We start from the raw sequence: 23,438 nt of genomic DNA on the forward strand, positions 1-23,438 counted from the left end.
TACGTGGCCGTCAAACTTGTACTATAATCCTAAGCAAGAATGTTCACAATCTCCGTGGAGACACCCAGATCCAGCACCCTCTTCACTTCTTCCCTGTCGAGCATCGTGAACACTGAAACTTTGTCAAACTCCTGCATTGAAGATCTTCGCCCAACTGCCCAATGTTGCACTCGGATGAAAGGAACGCCAAACATAAATGGTTCACTGCCTATCAGGGTGTATAAGCCGTCTGGTATTGGGTATTGGTGGTCGGCAACGATGTTGAATACGTGCTTTGTCCCAGTGTTATCTTCGACGAGCAACTCTCCCTGTCGCAGTTCCCCGTCCTGCGGTCCTTCGGCCAATCCTCGCACATAACCAGATTCAATACAATGTCCCCAATACCAGTCGGTATCTGTATCCTCCTCCTTCCGGTCCACCTGCCCAATCCCTATAGGTAGATGGTATGATGGAAGCACCTCAGTCATAACCTGCCTCCACGATGGTCTCCAACTTTTGTTTCCATTCCCAGGTTTAGGATATCGGAAGAGAAATTCCGCCCGAAACTCATCAAGCATCACATCCACCAGCGCTGTCCATGCATCCTCTTCAGACTGGGCCTCGTAGTACGCCGGTATCCTATCTGATCTCAGAAGGTATGCCAACCCTGCAACTTTATCCACAGGATTTGTTGACACCCGCTTCTGCATCTCTGATAGTGCGCTCGGGCGGCCAAACACGTTGAACTGTGCTTGCATCTGACGCAATAATGACAGATCCTTCTCAAACCTTGCTTGTATCTCCTCTTGCATGGCCCTGTTATCACCTGTATCCCCACCAATGATTGGATCTGTGCTGATCTCCTGCAGCGTCCATGCACGTCTGAACCAACACCGATCACTCTCAAAGTCACCTGCCTTCAAACTCAAAGGCCGTCCTAGCCCACTGATGTAGCACACCACCTTCTCTGTCACACCCCGATACAGTGATCCAATGGTAGGCACGTCCACCTTCCACTCTTCCACACGCAGATCCTCTCTCCGCCCACCTTTCTGTCTCAAACAGAGAACGTCTAACCACACATACTCCGCACCCAGATTGAGCATCTCGATGCGGATGCGACCAAGGTCGGCATCCTTTGGAATGGGCACAGGCCATTCATGTCCGTTGATGGGTGTCAGCACATCCGCACGATCTTTCTCTTCCATCCATGCATGGGATATCCCCCATGGCACAACACGATTGCTGTATAGATCCCAGGTGCATCGAGGAGGCATTGAGCTGGCAACGATCTTGTTATTCATGAGTACATCTTGTCGCATCTCCCGGTCCTGTATTTCGTAGGCATGTAGCTCGTTTTTGGCATCGGTCAATCCATCGTACCAAACTGGGCGTAGGTGAGCATAGACAGTACCAAAGTCGTAGTCCTTGGTGCTGTAGGCTTCAAGAAGAGAGGATAAGGAAGGGGTTTCCAAAGTGTATGACGTTCCGAGCGCGGAATTGAGTTTCTCTAGAAGTCCAGCAACGCCGAGGCTGGTGCAGGGAGTGTTGGCGAGAGAGGATGATATAACCGGCTTTCTACCGGTGTAGGACCACTGCTTTGGCACAGGAATGGATGATTTTGCTTGGCTAGTAGTAGTGACGGCGGAGAGGGTGACCTCTGGGAGACTCTCATACTTGAGGTGTGCCTGCTTTCTCCGAGTCTGCAGTGCATTATTTACTACCTTTCCATCCCCATTTCATATACTCACCTCATCCCTATTTGGCAGAGATATATCACCTCTATAGCGCTCGACCCATTCAGCCCTATTCATTCTGAATTTTCCTGGTCATACCAGAATGAGGATATGAAAAATCACAAGAATATAACTATGCATATTCACTATTGCACGTTCTCTACAGAGTCGACTTGGTGTTTTACCAAAGCTGTAGTTGCGCCGGGGTTGCACCTATAGGATTGGTGCGTCTTGTCCTCGCGGTAGGAAGCAAAAACAGTCGGACCGGCGTCATCGAAGCACATCACAGCCGCACGTTGTTTTCGCAAATCTGCGGCAAGATAGACGCCTAAGAATTCTATTCCAGCCAGGTGCGTGTTACTCCTTGTTCGGTAATCAACTAATCCCTCCGTGACTACATGATATGTGAATAAGATAGTATGCGCCGCTTCAAATGATCAATGAAGGCATGCGTACTCGTCTACCTTTTCATCACATCATGGAGCGCCAGACCCTCGAGAAGTTGTGTCCAGAGGTATCTACCATTGGCCCAGTTCTGGCTGTGAAGTACGATCCAATGAATCGTAAACAAATCAGTCGCATCTATTATGAGAAGAATAGAAACAACGAATTGACAGCGACTTTAATCAAACAATAAGCCGCGTTATCTGCCGCCCTTCTCCCATCAAGTTCGCCACCCTTTGCTGTTCGACCTTCCTGATATCTGACGCTTCATGGTTGCACGAGATCGTTTGTGCTTTTAGTGGGAAACGCCAGATCGAACATAATTTTAGCACCAGATCAAGGATATGGAGCGCTGAGTTCTCTCAGGACCACAATTGACCAGAAGTCATGGTTTACCTTGCGCTACGAAAAGATTGTTATCCATCGTCATAGCCTAAACCAAAACAACCGCTACAGTAGTCCGGATTGACATGCTAAGATCATTTAGATTCGGGTGAGGGACACAGTAAAACAGGCCAAATGGACGTACAAATCGGTGCTTGTGATAATATCTGTCCGTATCCATAAACTTGATGCAATAAACGTAAATGAACCAAGACGACGACTGACCTGCATGGGGGAGCTTGATATTATACCAGCTTTATTTTGACGCCGCGTAACTATCATCTCCTGCACATGAAGTCGACGACTGGGGTTTGTGCAAACTCCCTTCTGCTAGCGATGTTCTCAAGTAGTGGTTTCAGCCGGTCAAAACGACAAAGTCTTGAAGGTCAAGCAAAATGGGCCCTGTTGTGCATGTCATCTTCTGGATGCGACTAAAAAAAATTAGCAGAAGGAAATTTTACAAAGCCGTCTAGTGACTGACCCGTAGCGAGAATATAGTTTCTCTTTCTCCAGATCTACCGCCGTTGCCTCTGATAATACATTTTACCGCATCTCAAAACACTTCGGTTCTGAGCCGTAAGTCGTGGTTTACACCGCATGGAAGCGAATAGCACACCTAAAACCCCATGAGCACTTCTATCAAGACAAAGCTTGCTCTCCTTGGTCTTGCTCATCCAAAAGTCTCATCACTTAAGCAGTGGCTGAGTTGCTACCACTGAGAGTAGTAAAATACCTGGCAGCAAGCTAGGTAGGATTTACCATCATTTGCCTTCATGGAATACTAACATTCGGCGTCTAAGAGCAGGTTAGACGCTTTGACGGCGTTAAGGTGAACGTCCTGAGCGTACGTAGAGATCTTTCTAAGAGCCGATGGCTAGATGTGTTCAAAAAGATCTCACCCTGACGCTTCGCAGTGATATCCGTAACTTCATATCTCTGTCTTGACTCCATTTCGTCGCGACCCAAACATACTTTTCCTATGTAAGAAGATCTGTAAGTTGGCACGCCATGATGTACGTCTTCTACTAACCCGAACAATTCTATCGACCCCAGTCTCGTCATCTTGTGAATCGGATTTCTGTACATTAAGCCAAACCTCCAATGCATGAGACGAGATGTCTTGTAAACAAAAGCAACAATGCTTTGAAGGCTATGCATGTAAGGAAGATCCAGATCCATCAAAGCTAGGAGAATTCCCGTACTATCATGCACGGCAAATGGTCATTTGATAAGTCATATTCTGAACCGCGTTTGGATGATTACTTCTGGCAGAACAGCGTTGGAAGCAACAGGGAAGGCACTGATGATGGAAGAGAAGAAATGCGCTTTCAGATTTGTTCGGCCGTAGCACCGGCCAGATTCCGCGACGTTATTGACTTGACATTTGCTTCTTTATCTTGGAACCTCTCTTGGTTGTAAAATTCTGTTGATAATCTGGGTCGGTCACGCATACGCTTGCAGTGACGGTCGGGTGCCAGGGTGCCGGTTAATCTCTCTGGTTGTCCCGGAAATTTCTGGGCTTCGCTGCCAGTAGCTGTATCAATGTATTGTGATTTCTTAACAAAAGAACGGAGAGCGCTTTGGAATACCGCTATTGATAGTACTTTGATACATTCCATTGGTCCTCTACGTTCATAGCTCAGCGAAAAAATTGTCTTCTACCCGGAGGAGTACCGGCTGAGGTGCCGAGTCGACTGCTACGTTGTCGGGAATGGTATACTTTATTTGTAGGGAAAGCTCAGGTTACTCTGTGCCGAGCAATTAGCTTAGACGAAAGCATGGCTGTGAGATAGCATACCATCAGTGCCTGCTGTTCCACTCCGCATGTAAGACGTGGACCGTATGACGAAACGTTGAGTTATAATAGCGGAGATGAAGCATGTCGCGTGTCGTCGGCAGGGAACAGGGTAATCATGTCGCTGTTATTTAAAGTCTCAAGCTCCCATCGACGGCGCGAATATCGTACGTCTTGATCCTGCCATAGCAGAAGTGATTGGTTGGTGGCGACTCTCCTAACGTAGAACACGTAATCAACCACGACGATGGCACCCTTGAATGGCGTCTGACTGTCGATGGTAAATGGTTCGGAGAGGTATTTCCAAGTTCGAGTAAAATACCCTTCTTACTCCCCGATAACTTGAGATGTAGCGCCATTTCCACGAGCTCCCTATTATTCGGATTTTGTACAATCAGATTGCTCAGTCAGTCATTTGCATAGGCAATCTGGTACCACGCAGCCAAGTGGTGATAAGGCTAGAGCCTAGCGCTCATCGTATTTGGCAATACGTTGTCAAGATGCAAGTCCTAGTTCTCATGAGACACCTGGCGTGGACGGACTATGACAAGGGACATACCGAGATGTAAGATGTTCCTCTAGCGTCAATCTGATATATTTGGTGGAGAAAGTCTTCAGCGCGTCCCTGGATTGGAGCTTGAAGCTCTTGGAGCCTCGACCTAGATGCTCAACTGCGAAAGCAAACAGATCCCGAATGCGGTACCCTGTACTCGAATCTGGTTGGGCCTTGAAATCAGCATACAATAACTTGCGGCTATCCACTAAGTATGTCACGAGAAAATTGAGAACACGAACGAATTCGAAGAAATTGATGCTGACCGTCGTTTACTGCGCTGCAGAAGCATCCGCTCATAGTTTCCCGAGCCCTTCATGACTACCTCAAGCTCGATATTCCAGCCAACAATGCTATATGCGCCGTGATATACATCCTCCAAAGGAACCAGGTGGGGACGGGATTTGAGGCGTAATAGCAAGCGGTGATGGCCGCTGTTGACAGAAAGCGCACCAGAACTCCGACGCCGAGGTTGTTTCTTGCCATTATCTCATCTTTCTTTTCGGGAGCGCCTTTTGCTGTGATTTGTTTCAAGCGTCGACATCTCCGATATTGCAGTACAATAACGCTGCCGGTTGGCTGACATTCGGTATGACTGTGTGGTAGGGTCCCGGCGCGTAACTAGTGGTATGGTCTCTGTCAGATGCTATGGTCCTCATCGGTAGGTATATGATTCAGGTGGATCTTCTCCTTTGTCTAGACGTGAATTGCTAACTAGAGGCGTAGATTTTACACCTGATGAAACTTTCTCCCTATTGCGTTCCATGATATCCCATCCGCCATCGCCACCCATCCGGCATACCGCACTCATACTCATAGGCAAGAAACCATCGTATCACGGGCCTATGCTAGTCCCAGCCCCGTCTCGAAAGCAAGAATAGCGGGAAAATGTTAATGCGCTCACGCCACATACGCGTTCGAGGCCCGGAGTTCTGTCTTTTGGGCGTCCATGATATTCTTTCTGTGCACCATGTGTTCGTCACTGTGGTCTCTGAAGCACCCGCCCGAGTCAAGGGCAAAAAAACCTGTGGTTCCTGCGCGCCTCTTTCTTGAAGACCTCGCAGAACCGGTCGTTGATATGGGTATTTTCACTGATCCCACCTTTTCTCTCTCAATCCTGTCTCTCGTCTATCCTGCAAATCATCGAGATACTCTTCTGTTCTGTAAATATCTTTTTACTGAAACGATAGTTCCGTTACTAATGGGCAGTATTTAAAGCATGGTGGACCAACGACTCATACACATTCTTCGTAGTGCCGGTTTCCTACCCAATTCCAGTACCAAGAGCCTGATGCGTTCCACCGATACGTTCGCGGTAACTCGCTCTCTTCGGAGAGTAGACCTCCATCTTTTCATACTCTTTCAAACACCAATAGACGAGCGGCGGCTCACGCACCTTTGAGCGACTACAACCCATATCTCAGACGTCGAGCACATCATGTCTTTCCCCTCCCTCGTCGAATGCCATCTTTCCGTGTACAGACCTATATTCCAGTCGTCGTCTCCAATCCGTGTCATGAACGAGCGAATCATCCGGTTCTCCACCAACAGCACCCAAATATTGGGACACCCTCACTCTTCCTACACCACGGGAATTGAGGATCGTAGGATGCGGGGCCGATTCCGGCGAGTTGACGACGTTTCTGCTTAGGTTGGCGTGTAACCTGCAGAGTTTCTTTACCGATACGTCATCTGGCATCCATCTAGGCGATTTATCCTCTGTGGAGAAACTAACGGTTCACGTCAACCAGGAGAACTTTGTGTTTTCTCTTTTCCATCAGCTCCTGTGTCCTAGAATCCTCCCTGAGCTACAGGGGCTGGCGATAACCGTTCCGCCGAACTTTGTGATGTATACGAAGACACTAGTGGATGTCTTGAGGAAGCGCATGGAAAAGCAGGCGGTTTCGTTGAGGCTGTTGTGTACAGATCACGGCGATAATGGGATCATAAAGCAGTTGAAGCAATGCGGGTTAGATTTATTGGAGAGTGAAGGGGTTCGTGTTGATGTTGAGTATGGATTCTCGGACGGTCGGCAGGGTTCTCCTTGGTTTTGACGTTGTTATGGCATATTGTTGCCATGGTCTTGGCTGCAAACGTGACACGCTTTTTGATCTGTTGGCAATAACGCAATGGGAGGGAATAAGGATGGTACCCAGCGTGGTCACGGCGCGCGCGCCTGTTGAAGATCTCGAGAATCCCCTCAAAGTACACATACAAACTGGTACCTATCCTGGGGAGTACTACGGGAACCTGCAGTTATCTTCGCTCTTATACCATCTACAATAACTGCTGCTGCTGTCAGTGCATAACCCAGACTCAATTCTACCTTTTCGAAATCCTAGAACTTCATGTGATGAACACCTGAGCTGTGTGATAGTCCCGATATGCTCTTGATTTGATTCTTGGACCTCGCCTTAGCCCACCAACCTGGTCCATGATAGAGCGAGCTTGCAGATATATGTCTCCTAAGTGCCGACTGGCTGGACTATCACTTGTGCCTGTTCTTCGGGCGCATGATCCAACGTCTACAAAAGCATATTCGCAGTCCTCGATGGACGTTGGTCCCGTACAGTGATAAAGTCTGTAGTCTGCTTTCATATACGAAAGTCGTCTCATACTCGTGCTGAAAAAGCTCGTCCAGGTAGAAATGCAATTGCTATCCACCCGTGAAGACATTGCTAGTCTACGTCGACACTTCATAACGACTCGCTGGAATGCACATCGTTGTGTCTGAGGGAAGCAGAAGAACACGCCAGTGTACCGCTTTCTGCGCACAAGTGAGACTCATAATCCTGTAGCAGCTGTTGCGCTTTTAGATCATCTTTGACTGCGAAAACAATAAGTCTCTCAGCGCAAGTCAGGTTGTACTTGGAAAGAATCCATACACTTCTTATTTCCCCACAGCTTGAAATACATTCCCACCTCTACGAGCTCAGAACATATCATCCATTGGATTCCATGGTGGTTAAGGGTAGTTTGTGGTTGCACGGAATAAGCTCCCCGTCCTTGAAATCAATGATAAGAGGTTGGTTACGACGCGGGTCCCACAGAAGATGATGTTTGATTCCAGCGCCTAATTGCCCATGGTAGAATCCTGAACAGTGCAAATCCTGCATCATATTCACCAATGCCATCCTATCGACGATTCAGTTGCTATAGAAGACGTCGAAGCGAACGCTAATTAACACTCACCTGTTCTCAGGCGTGTCGTATGGTCCACCAATACGCCACGGAACACCACGGTGTTCTGTGATAGAACAGACAACCGTACCACCCCAAGTCGTCTCCGCCGTCCATATTCCATAATGGATAGGAACGATCTTCTCTTGCAGGTGCTTGAGGTTAGTCGCATGGAAAGTGGCCTCTTTGATCAAATCCGTCTTAACGTCATCCGGACAGCTACCCTTGCCGAACTCGACGTGAACTGCCATCTTGATTGTGAAACGAGGTGCATTGGGATCACGGCGTTTATATCCATGGATGCGGGCGACGAAGTGAATGGGACGATCGTTGGTGTAATCCTTCTCTCCGTAGCGGCAGAGAGCATCGAGTGTCATTGGCTTTCGCATGAAGTGAGGGTGGTCGGTTTCATAAATTCCTTCGGGTAGAGGGCCAAAGGTGCAGTTGGATATGGGAAGAGGGAAGAAATGATTCTCTTTTCGAACGAGTTCTATTCGTATCTTTCGAAATGTTGAATCAGTCGTGGTAGACGTTCTGTTTGTCGTAGTCAAAGGGGGCTGCTTCACATGTCAGGAGACAGAATAAAAAGTGGACCCGAGAACATTCCCACGCCACAGACGCGTCCGAAAAAATGAAGTCGTCTTGTCGAACGCGATGACGGCGGTCTCAGTACTCGGGTGAATAGGGTGATACTGTACCGAGTCGCGCAAAACAAGACCTTGAAGATCTCTGAAGATTTAGGCGTTTTGTCCGAGTTCGCATCTAGGTTAGGATCAAAATCCTTACATCAGGGATACCGTCAGCCCCTGACTCGCCTCCCGACGCGACCCGCTCTCGCGTCCGGAGCGGCGGAAGTTTGTCCGAACTGTGCCTCAACTCAGCGTGGCTGGCCCAAATTTTTGGGTCAGGTTCGATTCCATCCGGGCAGGGATAACCTCGGTGTAGGGCGGCAAAAGTGTGCGAGTGCGACTTATGGCCTTACGCAAGCAGCGTGCTGCAGAGAGAATGTCCTTAAGTGATAGCCGTGAGATGATAGAAGGGGATAAGTGAAAACCATGCGCCGAGCATGAATTATTCTGAGCTTTATAAAGGATAACTGGCAATAAGATGTCTGATCAGACAACTGAGAGCTTTGCCGACGAGCACTCATCCTGCCTGTGAAGGGGGTATTCACCGGTGTCCGTCTCAACGAGATGGCTAACATTGACTGCAACCGGATTTCGGCGATTCAGAGACAATCGTTGAGGGTGATTCGGTGTGGTTTGCGAGAAAGCGGACAGGTCGCGTGAGCTGATGCCCAGACTGACGCGAAGGATGATGGCCGTGAAGGTGATGCCGATTAATGGAGACGTCTGGATCTGGATCAGAGATTTTGCTATGCAAGTACGAGAGGGCTCACCAGGTCAAGGACAGTGTATTGAGCATTAGAATTGAGGGTATAGGTAATCATTAACGAGATCACAGAGGCCGAGTATACAGCGGCCGATTCGAGGATCATCATAAGAGCAGAACGAGCTGTGTTAACCTGAGCTAGGCCATGGATGGCTCGTTGAATGCTTAAGATTCGGTAGGCGATGAGAGCTGCGAATACAACATGAAATTTTCAGATTGGTAGCGAAACGTTTCAACTTACAAGTGCAAACGACATTAGTGCATAGAGTCATCGAGATGAAACCCGTGATCCAAGGAACGATGGCGGGTAGAAAGTTAAACACTTCCGCCCCGGGTGCAGCGTGAGAGAACGCCACGGTAGCACCAAATCCAGCTACTGAAACAAAGATATACAAACAGATCATACGACCTCAGTATCGAGGATACACACCGCCTGTTCCGCACAGCAGTAAGAGAGGGCCGGGAACGATATACCACGTACGATTCCATACCACATAACAGCGATAGATCTGGTAAATTCTGATATGAACGCGAGAGAAGGTGTGAAATGAATCTACTCGCGACAAATCCGTCCCCAACAAGGGTCAAAGTCACGTAGATAGCTGTTTTAGCTGCCTGCAATGGGTTCGAAAGATCTGAATAATAATCTAGCGCGGTGCGGCCTGTGAGCCCAACAAATGCCTCCGAGGCACGGATTATGTCCAATATTAGGTGCTGAGAAAGAAATGGCATCATGAGAAAATGGAAAAAATAAATCATGGTGAACTAACCACGGTCGCTAATATCCAAATGATGATCACGGTCGACAACAATTTCACGTTGATTCCTGATCGTTTCTGGAAAATGACCCAAAGAGCGGCGAGAAATAAAACGGTAAAGGCGCCTAATATCAATGTCAGAAGAAAATAGTAGTAGGTTGCATCAAAGGCAGAGACCGTATAGCAGTGCCTCAAGCACTAAGGCCACAAACTAAAGCAGAACAAGTCAGCGGTGAGCTAAGGTGAAAACAAAGGTTCCCACATTAGCTTTCTCCAGCGAGATAGAAGCCATGAAAGATCACTGAGGAAGGATGGGGTCGAAACAAAGTAATGGAAAGAAAACTGTAAAGCGATGAGGGCCAGTTCCTTTGACGAGTGTATAAAGACAGCGAAAAATACTCGCGAAATCTCTTTGCGCGGTGCCATCATGTTTGGTCCCATCTTGTCTACATTCTTAGTGGCGACTGAGTGGTTCAAGGCTCAAATTCATCGCGGTTCAGTCGATCGGATAAGCCGGCGGCATTTGCCGGGCCGTTGCTCTCTTTTTCTCACACTGTTACTCAACTGTTACTGTCATCATCCACTGAGTCTTGCTAAGTATTTTTTGGACAAAGGTCTTTTCGAATGACCTTCAACACAAATGCCTAGGTGGTACCATGTCTATTCTACCCTTGTGATGCGGAGCCTGGGGCTTGGATATGGACCTCTGCACAAATCTTAGTACCATCCCAGTATGTCCTTTTTTCTTCTCGGTTCACGGATCCCAGTTCTCCATTGCGATAGACACTGACTAGATCAAAACAATGCTGTACTATTCCAACCGGATATTCAGTGACGGGCGGCGGCCAAAAGAACGATTATCCCAGGAGTTTCTTCTTGATGTGATTGATTTTTGACTGAATGTTTCAAGTTTGCGAACTTTGGGTTGAAATAGTGAAGTAAAACTTGAACTGTCTCGTAGTCTTCGTTCGCATGGGAAAGGCCATATCATATATGTATTGTGGAGACGGTGACTCGTATGTCAAAGAGAGGAAATCTTCAAACCCTCACTTATCACGTAGTTGTTTGGTTGCAAGCTTGGTCTCAATCCGTCATGATTGCGACGTAGATCAATACTGCCATGGCATATGCGGAAATTTTATGCTTTGACCTCTTACTCCGCGAATATCCCGCTTCGTTCCGCCCCGAAAACACCCAATTTCTGTCACCTTGAAAGGGTAGATCTATATCTCCCATTGTGGTACGCCATGATGTCTGTATTATGGAGCTCCAGAAGAAGGCTTGCGTCACTGCTATCATACTTAATCTATATCTATCAATGTTTGAGCTCGTTTTACACCATAGTATTGTTATCTTGCGGTTGCTTTTCTTGCTCTCTGGAATTCCTCGCCGTCCTATCCCCATCTTTGTTTTGTTGGGCCTTTTGACGTCTTCGTTCTTCGACTACGCTCTTCCGGGCCTCAAGACCTCCCTGGTATCCAAACCAAACACGACGTTCGCAATGGGGTCCTCTTATCAGTAGCATGAACAGTTGCCATCCTGACCAACCCAATGATAAAGCTGCGCCAGCTCGCCATCCATATTTGATGAATACTTCCGACCCTACAGAGGTTCCCATGACTTGCCCAATGAAGAGCTGTCTCTATGAGCATAGCAATAAAGAGATTGATGTAGCTAGACTCACAGACAGAATGAATACAGCGTTGAGACGTGCTCTGGCTTCGGGAGCAATACTGTTATAATTGCCTCAGAGAGATATTGGAACTCAAAAGACGTGAATTTACCTGAATATCGACGTAGCCAATGAAACCTGCAGCATTTGCCTGAATACGTCTAGTCCAAAGGTTGCGATGATCACGGCAGCAATATTGATGCCCCCCGCCCCGACTTGTATTGCTTGGAATAGCGCCATGCCAATGACCGCAATGAGCGACGCATACCAGGGAATGAGTTTGTCGATAGTCCGACCGATAATCGGTCCCATGGCTACACCAAACATCCCTACAAGACCGAATAAACCGATCACCAAGCTGTTACCGATAACATCAATACTAAGTCATGGATAGAACAGAAGGAGACGAACGTTGTATAGTTATAAGGCGGACTACCAAGCAGAAAGGTGAGAGTGACCCAAAAGTTGCTGAAAGATGCGCTGCTGGCTAAGTTGGTCAAACACGCTTGTAGGAGAATGGGTTCTGTGAATGCATATTTCGCCATCGTCCATAAGATATTCCAGTAGGTCATGTCCTTGTTCTTTGCCGGATAATCAGGGAGTACAAGATAGCTCCCTCCGAGAACAAAAAATTGAACACCAATTGACATGTAGTATACAACTCTCCAGCTTGTGTATTGGGCTATCACACCAGATATAACTCGTGCGATAAGGACTCCCAAAAGGAGCCCAGACATAACAACTGACAGAGCGGAGGCGCGACGCTCCGGCGGCGCTAAATCAGCGGCGAGGGGAAGGAGAATTTGTGGAGTAACTGTGACAACGCCAACAAAGAACGAAAAGACTTCGAAAACGACGAGGCTGTGGGTAATAGCGAGAGGGATGCTGAGAGAGGCGGAGAGTGTTACGAGGACCAAGATTAGTCCGCGTCTCCGGACGAGGTCACCAAGAGGTGAAAGTAGAAGAAGGCCAGTTGCATAACTAGATAGGTGGTTAATATTAGCACACATTAGTACGTAGACAGCATCCGGAAAACACTACATGCCCTGCTTGTACCAAAGTTGGAATTCTATAAGTCTCCGGGTCAGTATACGGACTCTCAACCAGAACGGCAAATTCTTACGTGGAGACTTCATCATATGTTACATTGAAGGATTTGGACATCTCGACTGATAGATGAACAGAGATCAGAGTCTGAGAATAGTTTTTGAATAGCGACTAACTTAGCAATGGTTGGCAGTAGTACAAGTTCGCAACGACTGCAGTCAGTCAGCTTATCTGCAAACTTCTTGAGATCGAACCACTCACCAAAGGTACTGGCAAAGCCAAAGGAAATATTAAGCAAAACCCCAAAGTGAAAAGGCTTTTCCGGGTCATATCGCAGACGATGAGGAATAGGCAAGAAGCCGAAATCCTTAGTAAACCGAGGTACGTCGTCAGGACTGTCGTCAGAGCGTTCGGACTTCATTGTCACGAAGAGGAATGAACCATGGGAACGAAAGACGTCTTCTAGGAGGCTTTATAATGTGAAATGATGGTGGCAAAGGCAGCCAGGTGTTCCGGGTCCGATTCAAGTCCGATGCGAATTCTTGATGCGAAATGACTCCCTTTGATGACTCGACAGAAAGAACAGCGAATGATGACTGGAACAGAAACATTGAAAATATGGGCTACTCGCGATAAGACAAAGAGCGAGCCTTTTAGCCAGGTCATATTTCGTTAGGAACAGCAACTGTCTGATAAGTAAATTCACCCGAAAGCTGGATTCGGATTTGCCGTCGGCCGATCCACCTGTAAGTAAAATTGCTGAAATCGTTGCCTGGATAGAAATCAAAGTATTTGCCAGCCTTGAATGCTAACAATTAGTAGTTCAAGCGACGTATATTCTATTCTCTATAAGATCTAGTCTAATTATTTCTATAATGGCTGACACGCGAAACACGAGGAGTCATCAACATAAGTATCCGACGCTTGAGGATTATTGATGGAAGAAGGGATTGCTATTGGAGCGTCATTAGCGTACATACGATAAGTAAAAATAGCACTCACTCACTCAGTGGACTGAGAAGCATAGGCCTGGTGGCTAGCTCTCGATCCTTGCTGGTCGGAGCTGACCCGTACATTTGGATATAAATACGCTGGCTGAGAGTGCGAAGATCCTGCAGAATCTCTGGAGCCTTGCCTGGATCGTCGTGAGGAGGATTGCGCTGCATCTGGAGAGACCAGATCGGCTATAACATCCCTATAATTCGTAGATAATCAAAAAAGGCCACGTCTATTGTGACAATGCTCACCAGAATGCTCCTGCCATGGGTAATCTGAAAACAGGAGCGTGAGCAAGCATGCCATTTCAGAAGGGAATAGGTCTCACCGATTTTCTACCCCTTTCAACATATTCATGCAAGTGGCAATATACTGCATTTCTCGGGTCTTGTACGGGTCCTCAGCACCATTCCACAGAATTAGCAACATGGTGAGCACCGTCGAATTGACACATGACTGAACCTCTCCTCAGCGTCTAATTTTTTAAGGTGTAGGAATAACATACCACTAGATGCATCAATTGTAAGTATCCCCTACGTCTCTGAGCCTCGACAATATTAAGAGTAGCCAACGCGGCATCCCTGCAAGTGGCAATCGACTGTGGGGCCGGGAGATATGGTCTGTGAACCAATATTCTGGTGTAGTGATACGTGATATGCAAAAATACCGATTGGTTGAAGAATAGACCGTCTTGGTTGTTCGGGTTCCATCGCACTTCAAATTGTCATTCAGTAATGGATAACAATGTAATGAAGATAAAATTACGATGCTCCGGTACGGATTGCAACCATTGATTCAAAAAGGAATCCAAACTGGACAGGATTTCGGTCTCTGGGGGACGTCGCTGCCCTCCCATGAGAATCATCGGGTTACGGGTATGGTACTGAAAAAGGGGTGCAACATTATTGTGTGCCTCAGGACATTACTATTAGAAACTCACAATACTTCTCTTTACGTAGGTGATGGTATTGACCAACTTCAAAAGACAGACGAAGGCCGACAACGCAGACGGTCTACCAGCCGGCTGTCGAAATCGCCTCGCTGGATCCGGATGATTCCAATAGATGTCATCACACTCCAGAGGAAACCCAATATCAAAGCTAAAAGGCATCAATGGGTGCAATCAAATAACACTTAGCAACTGACTCTTCATAGCGAAGCGCCACAGGCCGGCCATAATGACAGGCATGAGACACGTCCAGAAATATCAATACCCTGTATCGCGGTTAGTTCGATAAGCCAAGAAGGGCATGCTTGTGGATTACCAGAAGACGCGCTTCCATGCTTCGTCATGAGCATTGGGAGGTCGGTTCTTGTGAACATGTGCCCCAACCTGTTGAGCCATCCGTATCGCTAGACCAATTTGAGTCGATACGGTTTCCCAGAGCCCAACTGCCTCGAGATATAACACCGAGAGCTACAAAAAGAATTTAGGCTTCATCGACACGTACTTTAAACGAAAAACAACGTACACAATGAATTTGTAGCTCATAAAGAGTGGCGGAGGTGCGGTCTTGCAAGGCTGTCTGAAACGATGTCAGCTGCTCGAAAAATCTCCAGCCCGCTTCGCTTCCCCCTGGTTGGGCAGAGAATATCCTTGGATCGTTTGAGTGTCGTGCACCGAGGGCGCATACGAGAAGTAAAGTTCCAGCATAAAGGTGGTCGGTCCAATGCTCTCCATCCGCCATGGCCTTCTCAAAGGTAGGGCGGTGTAGGAGCGGCAGGTAGGAGTTATAATGAGTGAAATATAGTGTGACAAGAGCCAGCATGAGATCAGGATCCGGGAAGACATATACCGGCACAGTGTCGTTTACCCGCATGGGATATTTCTGACAAGTTTAATTTAATGAAGGCCTACAGAGGGCATAAGAGAACACGTCCCAACTTACAGACTGGCGGTTCCAGAACTGTTCTCTGCGTCGAATGGGGAGTTCGTTTGAGGTGATTGTCTCCCTTCCGAAATACTGCTGTCTTCGCTGTATGATAGAAGGCAGCAGGTGTAAACCCTAGAACAAAATTAATGGTTAAACTAAGGGGTTAGTTGTCGAACATACACTGTGCAAAAGTATAATGAGACGTGGAACTGCTATGATCGAAAAAGTTACGCACCAAGACATTCCAAAAAACGACTTGTCGGGATGAATGGAAAGCATCCTGCTGACACCCTCGCTAAGACGAGCGATATCTTGATCCTGATCACCTCTCCTGACCTGCAAGGCAGAGGAGCCTTCTTCTGTCTCTTCCTTGAGCTGTGCGTCCAAGTCGACGCCGGGGGCCTTCTAATAAATAATGTCTGTGAGTAAAGATTTAAGGAGCAAGAGGAGTGATCTAACGCGTTTGAAAAGGTCTTCCATTTTGTCAAGTCGTCCTTCCAGCGTCTGCACATATCTAGAAGGGTTCTTTTAGCTCAGCTTAAAAACGATTGAAATAGACGGGCGGGTACCCTTTGGCACTCCCCAAGCTCTGAGGAAAATGAGACATGAAGAATGACTCTATCGCACAGAAGGCACTCACGTTCATGGCTTCTACATGAGTACACTGGAGGTTGAAAGCAACACAATTTGAGCAACGTTTGCCGGGCATTTGGTCGCTGTCGCCTGTGTATCATAATGAGGCGCACGATCAAATAGGCAAGCAACTTCGACCTACATCGAACTAAATGCGAAAAGCTTGTTAGTAAATTCCACACTTCCAGGGCATGAAATTCCTACTTTTCTTTCTCTTGCACATATCGCACGCACGGGGCAAACGACGCTTCTTCTCTTCAGATTGAGGGGCCATGTCGGTGTCGAATTGTAGTGATTGATCAGATTGTCCAGCAATTTATACGGTCGACAGTCACCCTAAACATTATACTAAACCAATCCATCAGAGCGCGCGTAGAGATGAGCTGAGGAGAACGCTCATCGGCAGTGAAGTCCTGAAGATTAACGAGACACATGTCTGAAGTCGCTGTTACAGGCTATGAAGGTTTGTGCGATCAGTGCTCAATGAACCGCGAATAGACGACCCCCTTGCAAATCCTAATACGCGAATCAAACCAAGTACAGTTCCATTCTCTTACAATCGAGCCAAATTAATCAAAAAATTATTGTCAGTGATAATTGGTATTGGGTGTTCATTAGGTGATACCAAGGTTGATACGTCTTGCCATTGGCACTGCTAAATGCGACAAATGTTCGCTGGATATGTGCCCCTCAGCAACGGCGAGTAGGCCATGCTTTGTGGCCGGTATCATCAAACATCATAGATGTCGGAGGTTCTTGTTCAAGTGTTAGATAACCGTCGTTCGGCTGCTTAACAAACACGTCTGTAAGTTAAGCATTATCATTATGGACATCAAAACGGAACAACGGCGACGGACCTTTGTAGTTTATGACTCAACGACAACTCGTACCGCAGCAAGATGCGACAGGTACGGGTACTGGAAGCACTGATTATAGGCCCCGCCATTGCATCTGAACCTGTATCAAGAAGACGTCGTTGCTTGATTTAAGAACAATTAAACCAAATCACGCCTGCCCATTCATCCCAGAAAGATAATGTTTGCGATGGCGCCAATCAGGGCACTCACTGGCAAGACGACATCCCCACACATGTCGGGTTCCACCAAGAGGGGATCATAGTTTCTCGTGACAATGGACGCAGAGCATAAACAACGAGTTTTACTGAGTGTTTCTGTCCTGCTCGCGATGAGTCGAGTTACACAGGAAAAAGCAAGACCAGTTTCACTTAGCCAGTGGCAACGCGTCTCCCTAAAACATGCGGGAAAGATTTTTCATTAGGAGGGCGCACGCCCCAACCTTGAATGTATACTTGTTGCCTGGTAACCTTATTGTCGGATACCGATAATTACATTAGTGCTACCATTGGACAAGTGGATGAGAAGCGTTCTAGTTTCAAAACTAACCGCTATGTGTTTGAGAGTACAGCCTGAGATGCAGTACAACCGTAGTAAAGTGAGCCAGCTACATGCCGCCAAAAAGGGTTATGGCGTTGCCATCTCACATACGATCAGATCCTGCCGGATATTATCAAAAGTCTTTGGATTAAGGCAAAGCATAACGGAACATTACAGGCCAAAAAGTGTCAGTCATCGAGGGCTCACTTCAATAGCTCCTCGACTACTCTATCCTCCGATATCTGCGTAACATTCTTGCCGCGATAATTTAGTCTTCTCAAAACGTCAATCTACACCAACATCAGTATCATTCGATGGCACGAAGGCTGAAACACGTACTACTTTGCCCCGCTGGAAACCCAGAGCCTCAAATTGGTCTACATGGGCTTTCTCTAAGCCGGCCATAGCCACCTCATCCTTTCCGTCCCCACCGCCTGACGCGGTAGATGCGCCTTTCTTGCCGGGTCCCCCAGCATAGATCTGTGTCCAGTATGTAGCGGTGTCCTCAAAGCTTCCCTTGCTGGTCGTGAAGTGTTTCGCCACCTCCGCATCCTGCGGATCATTCGGCTCCGGACTGCAAAGCAGGCTTTGCAAGGAAATCAGCGTGGATTTGAGCGTCAAAACTGGCGACCACGCGTCTTTCAAGATATCAAGACATATGGCGCCTGAAGCAGAGGAAACGTTCGGGTGGTAAACTTTCGTTATGAACTTCATCTTCACCGGCTGAAAAGGATATGATTCGGGAATGATGATGTCGACTAGGAACGTGCCACCTGCGTAAGGCGTACCCTCTGGGCCTGGAAAGATGCCTTTCAGATGAAATGGCGATTCGTCAATGAGTTCAATTTTAATGCCAGAAGTTTTATCGTTCTTGCAATCTAGGTCGCTTTGTCGATCTTCTCATCGATGCCATGGAACAGCAGAACGTACCAGCAATTTCCTTGTTCACACGTCGCAGACGGGCATCCATGATAACAGCTTCGGTGGGGGTTACGAACAGAAAAGGCGAGGGTGATGATCAGAATACAAGAGGCTCTCAGGCTTGGTCGTAGGCGCTTAGCGCTTAATGAGGGGCGATGTCAATGCCGCGATGGCATTTTCCAGAATACCCTATCACGTGGATTTCGGCAAGACCCTCGGGCCGAAATCCAACGCCCATTGTCGACCGATCGGGCCGCCCCTTGCTCTTCACCGCAACTCAAGTACTTGTTTCATCTATCACTGTACTACGAATGCCAGTATAGCCTGGAACATGAGAGAGAACCTCTCTTCAGGGGGCTTGCATGATATTTGTTCAAATCAATTTTCAGCATAGCTGAGAGGTGAGCAAATAATCAGTTGATTAACCTGGTACTACGCTATCACTGGCAGTGCCCTTGAAGGGCCGATACCAATGAACTTGACAGATGGTGCAGTACCAAGATGGGTAGAAGAAATTTTTTAAGCGCTGAAGGAGGCCTGTGTGGTGTTGCCTACCATGGCCAGCAGTTGAACGTAGTTTTCATTCTGATTGAAATTTTGAGGTTCCGGTCAACGAACACATACACAAAATCTGGACCATTTTAACCTATAGCTCATCAATACCCGAACTTCAAATACACGAGTGGTCAAGAATTACTACGGGCATCAATATATATTTATATAATACAATTGCGTCTGAACTGAAATAAGTATCGGCTACGGAGAAGTACCAAGAGCCTTTCTTATCCTTTTAAACCAAGTCGGCTTGAGCTTTCATAAATACCTCGGGTTGCCTTCGTCTTATCAGTCTAGTGTTGCGTTCAATCTTAGAACCTAGACTGAGCTACAGTTCAGAACTCTGATTCGCTCCACCCTCGTTGAGTCACAGAAACTGGGGCTAAGGGCCTTTTGCACGCGACCGTTCTTATCTACGCCTCGGTCAACGAGAGCGCGTCACCCCAGAATGTTATCTTTACATCATTACAATCTGAGTAGCGAAAAAGGGTGAGAGGCTTGTCACTGCCCCCTCGCTGCAACCTCACTACACTCACGGCGCCCATCTGTAACCCTGATATCGTGGATACATCGCAGCATTTCTGGTCCCGAAAAGGTGTCCACTTATCAGAGTCAGAAACGATCCTGCTATCTTGTAGATCATCGTATTTTGCCGAGGAATGACTCCGTCTGCATAGAGAGATACGTAAAATCGAATGGATCCTATTTATTTATCAAAACCGGCGGATTGGCTTGGTCTGACATGTCTTCGTAATTATCTCTTATCAGGGTATTGTTAGATCCCGGGTATCAAGCCAGGAACATCAATTACCAAGGACTCGAACGCATGAAAGCACTAAGCATTCATACTCTTGTTGAAATAGCTTACCGTGAAGGCCTATTTGTTCCTTTAACGGAACCCCGGTTTTGATTATTTTGTCGCTGAGTAACGACCTGGTGAAATGTTTTCCATCAGCCAAAACTAGAGATTTCAACTAGAAGATTATTCTAGACGAGGCCAGTGATAAGCAACGACTAACGGCGCTCAAACACGCATGTTACATTCATGGAATTACAAGTTTCTCAACCCATTGTCTATCTTCCATTTTTCGTACTTGGCAAGCATGGACGGTGTTATTTGGCGTTTCATTGCTTTTGCGGCGGTAATGAAGGCATCATTAGGAATCTTCGCGATCAGATAAAATTTTAGAAGAGAATTATCGAAAAGCAAACGACAAACAACATACCCAAGGTGCGTCCATATTGTCCTGCATAGTCAACAAGGCAGCTTCTTGACACAGGGCCGTAATTTCTGCACCCGAGCAACCATCGGTCTGGTTCATCGATCGATCAGTACGAAGATCGAAATTATTGTTCGTAAACACGTACTATTGAGGCAATCTCATCTAGATCGACAGTACTTTCCACCCTCATACTGTTCATGCGTATGCGAAGAATTTCTTTTCGGCCGTCATAATCTGGTGGTCCCACGTATAGAATTCGGTCGAGGCGGCCCGGACGCATCAACGCTGAATCGATAGCATCTGGACGATTTGTTGCAGCGATGATTGTCACACCAAGCAATTCTTGAACGCCGTCCATTTCATTGAGAAGACTTGTAAGGACCCCTTCATGTGAAGAGCCCGCATTGTTTTCCGAAGATGTACGAGAGGTTGCCAGTGCATCTATTTCATCCTGCCAACCAGCTTGGATGAGACCGCCTACCAAGAATGGGGTATTGACGTACGAAGAAAATAATAGAAGGCGACACGGCTCGAGCCTTCCTGAATATCTCACGCACGGCTCTTTCGGATTCGCCGACGAATTTGTTGAGTAACTACAAAGATAAGGAGTTTGAGATAAGATCATTGAATTGGCACATGGTCCGTACCTCGGGACCCTTCACGGCAACGAAGTTGACACCGCTCTCGCTGGCGCATGCTCTGGCCAATACCGTCTTACTGCACCCAGGAGGTCCATAAAGCAACACACCCTTGGGCGGCTTCACGCCAAGTCTCTGGAAGGCCTCAGGGTGTTTCAAGGGCCACTCAACCGACTCCTGTAGTTTTTTTATAACGAATGCCTGGCCGCCGATGTCTGCGTAGCGCACAGGCGGCGCTTCGACGAAGAGGGATCGCATAGCGGACGGACGGATCGCCGGGAGGGAGCTGAGAAGGTCGGGAAAGGTTATGGCCAAGTCGTCCGGGCCCGGGTCATTTGACGTCTCAGAGGCAAGCCATCGTTTGATAGCAAGGGTACCAGCTTCACGAATGACAGCACTTAGGTCGGCCCCGACATACCCGTGTGTCCTCGAAGCAAGGATTTGGAGGTCTTCCTTAGGGATAGAATGCGGGGCTTTCGACAGAAGTACTTCGAGGATCGAGAGGCGACCTTGGGCATCTGGTACGCCTGGAACATGAATTCGAATCAGCCAGGAGGACGCCGAACACATGGCTGGGAATTACCGATCTCAATTTCTCTGTCGAACCGTCCAGGGCGACGGAGCGCTGGGTCAATTGCGTTGGGGCGGTTGGTCGTTCCGATGACGATTACTCTTCCCACGTCGGCGGAGTCGTCCATGCCATCGAGGATAGTGAGCAGCGTTGCGACAACACGCTTCTCGACCTCCCCGCCGGCAGAATCCTCTCGTCGAGGAACGAGGGCGTCGACTTCATCGAGAATGACGATGCAGGGACTTTTCTCCTTTGCTTCTGTGAATACATCTCGTAATTTTGATTCCGTCTCCCCATGGTATGCAGAAGAAAGCTCTGGGCCGTTAATCACAAGCACGGACGATTTTGTCGACGCAGCTATTGCACGCGCGAGATGAGTCTTCCCTGTTCCTGGGGGACCATGAAGGAGAATGCCGCGAGGTGGTTTCAGACCTGTACCGATGGTCAAGGGAAAAATTCGGCTTAAGTGAAATAGAATACATGCTAAGGTGACGAAATAGCTCCGGACGGGTCAGTGGAATTTCCAAAAGGTCGCGTATTTGGGAGATTTGCTGGTTGAGGCCACCCACGGAGGCGTATGCGGATTCAAGGTGTGACAAGTGCTCGACCTACGCACGAGCTTGTCATGAGAACTGCGATACGGAGATATTTTGATATCGTTCTCACTGTGGCATTTACACGAGGTGGTGCAGGTGGTTCCTTTTGCACGATATCAACGGAGGTTTCCCAAGTAGCCGTCCATAGCCTCGTCGCGTCATCCAGCGAAAGATTTGAAAGGTCTTGCGTCAAATCACCGTAGCTAGAGATGGAAGAAATGGCGAATCGTCTTTTTCTCGCCTCGTAAATAATCTCTATGATCTGCTTCGACGTTATGTACTTGAGGTCAGCTGGATAAACCACGGCAGGTGAGCGAGGTTCGTTCGGGTCACGGAACGAACACCTACTAAAAACTTCACGAACAAGCAGGGCGAGCCAATCCTTCTCCTTGTTACCATGCGACTGGGACGCGGAACTTGATGCCGATTGATTGTTTTCGGTTAGAAGTTCGTGTACCCGGATGGTAGAGGCGTCTTGTACTTGTCTTAGTGATGGTACACCAGGTGGTAACTTTGATGGTGCTATTCCAGCCAAAGGAACTATGCGAGCCCGCTGACCAGCCTCTAGACGGGCCGTTAGCAGAAGGGAAGCCGACACGACGAGTGCTAGTCGGCTCAGGTCATTGAATACGGTACGGAGAACATATGGGGCTCACATTCCTGTGACACGTCGGTGCAGGGCCATACAATACCCACCGCAAAATCCTATTGGTAAAGGTGATATCAAGTGACTGTCCAATACAGTGTTTGGGCCCAGGTCTGGGACTGACCTTGACGATGTCCAGAGTATCTCCGCTTGATAGGGCAACAACATCCCCGGTACACAGTTTGACAGCTTTCAGAACCTCAGGATGCAAGATAACGCGCCGAGCGGCATGATACGCGTAGTCCTGAGTATCCGACAGTTCAATCCTGAAAGTTTTGGAAGCAATAGAGGACATATTTCTCTGGGGTGGGATTTCCTTGTAGAGAAGCCTTAGTGTCGAAGAAATTTTTCTTCGCGTTGTGAAGCTTTCGGATCTAAGTAATACTTACGCGTGGGCGCGACGCGTTCAGGATAGGTGGGTTCTGATCGCCGATAAAGTTTGTGCCAACGA

At 47.7% G+C, this 23,438-nt stretch overlaps 8 protein-coding genes across 8 annotated transcripts; 1 reads left to right on the forward strand and 7 right to left on the reverse strand.

Moving 5' to 3' along the window:
* Nucleotides 1-29: 29 nt before the first annotated feature.
* On the reverse strand, nucleotides 30-2,049 carry EV420DRAFT_1747038 (uncharacterized protein; the record flags this gene model as incomplete). Its single annotated transcript, XM_060480185.1, has 3 exons — nucleotides 1,863-2,049; nucleotides 1,731-1,804; nucleotides 30-1,703 (listed from the first exon to the last, which is right to left on the reverse strand). Exons 2-3 carry the CDS (start codon nucleotides 1,791-1,793, stop codon nucleotides 30-32), a joined length of 1,737 nt encoding a protein of 578 aa, XP_060332188.1. The 5' UTR covers nucleotides 1,794-1,804; nucleotides 1,863-2,049.
* A 3,632-nt stretch (nucleotides 2,050-5,681) lies between these two features.
* On the forward strand, nucleotides 5,682-6,247 carry EV420DRAFT_249432 (uncharacterized protein). The gene is made up of 2 exons (XM_060481394.1): nucleotides 5,682-6,054; nucleotides 6,110-6,247. Exons 1-2 carry the CDS (start codon nucleotides 5,841-5,843, stop codon nucleotides 6,181-6,183), a joined length of 288 nt encoding a protein of 95 aa, XP_060332189.1. The 5' UTR covers nucleotides 5,682-5,840; the 3' UTR covers nucleotides 6,184-6,247.
* Nucleotides 6,248-7,712: 1,465 nt separating this feature from the next.
* On the reverse strand, nucleotides 7,713-8,750 carry EV420DRAFT_249349 (uncharacterized protein). The gene is made up of 2 exons (XM_060481393.1): nucleotides 8,084-8,750; nucleotides 7,713-8,026 (listed from the first exon to the last, which is right to left on the reverse strand). The coding sequence occupies exons 1-2, from the start codon at nucleotides 8,458-8,460 to the stop codon at nucleotides 7,834-7,836; spliced, it is 570 nt and encodes a 189-aa protein (XP_060332190.1). The 5' UTR covers nucleotides 8,461-8,750; the 3' UTR covers nucleotides 7,713-7,833.
* Nucleotides 8,751-8,823: 73 nt separating this feature from the next.
* Nucleotides 8,824-10,716, reverse strand: EV420DRAFT_249340 (uncharacterized protein). Its single transcript, XM_060481392.1, has 9 exons — nucleotides 10,625-10,716; nucleotides 10,484-10,563; nucleotides 10,399-10,432; nucleotides 10,237-10,346; nucleotides 10,025-10,177; nucleotides 9,894-9,972; nucleotides 9,705-9,839; nucleotides 9,471-9,652; nucleotides 8,824-9,423 (listed from the first exon to the last, which is right to left on the reverse strand). The coding sequence occupies exons 2-9, from the start codon at nucleotides 10,511-10,513 to the stop codon at nucleotides 9,187-9,189; spliced, it is 960 nt and encodes a 319-aa protein (XP_060332191.1). The 5' UTR covers nucleotides 10,514-10,563; nucleotides 10,625-10,716; the 3' UTR covers nucleotides 8,824-9,186.
* An 838-nt stretch (nucleotides 10,717-11,554) lies between these two features.
* EV420DRAFT_1268243 (major facilitator superfamily domain-containing protein) lies at nucleotides 11,555-13,361 on the reverse strand (the record flags this gene model as incomplete). The annotated part of the gene is made up of 8 exons (XM_060467437.1): nucleotides 11,555-11,857; nucleotides 11,906-11,954; nucleotides 12,006-12,251; nucleotides 12,305-12,874; nucleotides 12,930-12,962; nucleotides 13,017-13,062; nucleotides 13,117-13,152; nucleotides 13,202-13,361. 8 exons carry the CDS (start codon nucleotides 13,359-13,361, stop codon nucleotides 11,555-11,557), a joined length of 1,443 nt encoding a protein of 480 aa, XP_060332192.1.
* A 581-nt stretch (nucleotides 13,362-13,942) lies between these two features.
* EV420DRAFT_1763028 (fungal-specific transcription factor domain-containing protein) lies at nucleotides 13,943-16,717 on the reverse strand (the record flags this gene model as incomplete). The annotated part of the gene is made up of 16 exons (XM_060480724.1): nucleotides 13,943-14,135; nucleotides 14,188-14,211; nucleotides 14,265-14,392; nucleotides 14,442-14,650; nucleotides 14,702-14,819; nucleotides 14,877-15,036; nucleotides 15,083-15,151; nucleotides 15,202-15,353; nucleotides 15,409-15,765; nucleotides 15,826-15,942; nucleotides 15,991-16,215; nucleotides 16,270-16,324; nucleotides 16,380-16,399; nucleotides 16,451-16,533; nucleotides 16,586-16,591; nucleotides 16,648-16,717. The coding sequence occupies 16 exons, from the start codon at nucleotides 16,715-16,717 to the stop codon at nucleotides 13,943-13,945; spliced, it is 1,986 nt and encodes a 661-aa protein (XP_060332193.1).
* A 1,323-nt stretch (nucleotides 16,718-18,040) lies between these two features.
* Nucleotides 18,041-18,807, reverse strand: EV420DRAFT_1641408 (ubiquitin-conjugating enzyme/RWD-like protein; the record flags this gene model as incomplete). The annotated part of the gene is made up of 3 exons (XM_060477229.1): nucleotides 18,041-18,127; nucleotides 18,177-18,715; nucleotides 18,768-18,807. 3 exons carry the CDS (start codon nucleotides 18,805-18,807, stop codon nucleotides 18,041-18,043), a joined length of 666 nt encoding a protein of 221 aa, XP_060332194.1.
* Nucleotides 18,808-20,364: 1,557 nt separating this feature from the next.
* On the reverse strand, nucleotides 20,365-23,282 carry EV420DRAFT_1268421 (AAA family ATPase; the record flags this gene model as incomplete). The annotated part of the gene is made up of 11 exons (XM_060467447.1): nucleotides 20,365-20,478; nucleotides 20,540-20,626; nucleotides 20,682-20,987; nucleotides 21,040-21,129; nucleotides 21,184-21,701; nucleotides 21,758-22,177; nucleotides 22,239-22,353; nucleotides 22,379-22,632; nucleotides 22,690-22,947; nucleotides 22,998-23,046; nucleotides 23,118-23,282. 11 exons carry the CDS (start codon nucleotides 23,280-23,282, stop codon nucleotides 20,365-20,367), a joined length of 2,376 nt encoding a protein of 791 aa, XP_060332195.1.
* Nucleotides 23,283-23,438: the final 156 nt, after the last annotated feature.

This window comes from Desarmillaria tabescens, assembly GCF_030435595.1.
Source record: "Desarmillaria tabescens strain CCBAS 213 chromosome Unknown EV420scaffold_13, whole genome shotgun sequence".
Lineage (NCBI taxonomy): Eukaryota > Fungi > Basidiomycota > Agaricomycetes > Agaricales > Physalacriaceae > Desarmillaria > Desarmillaria tabescens.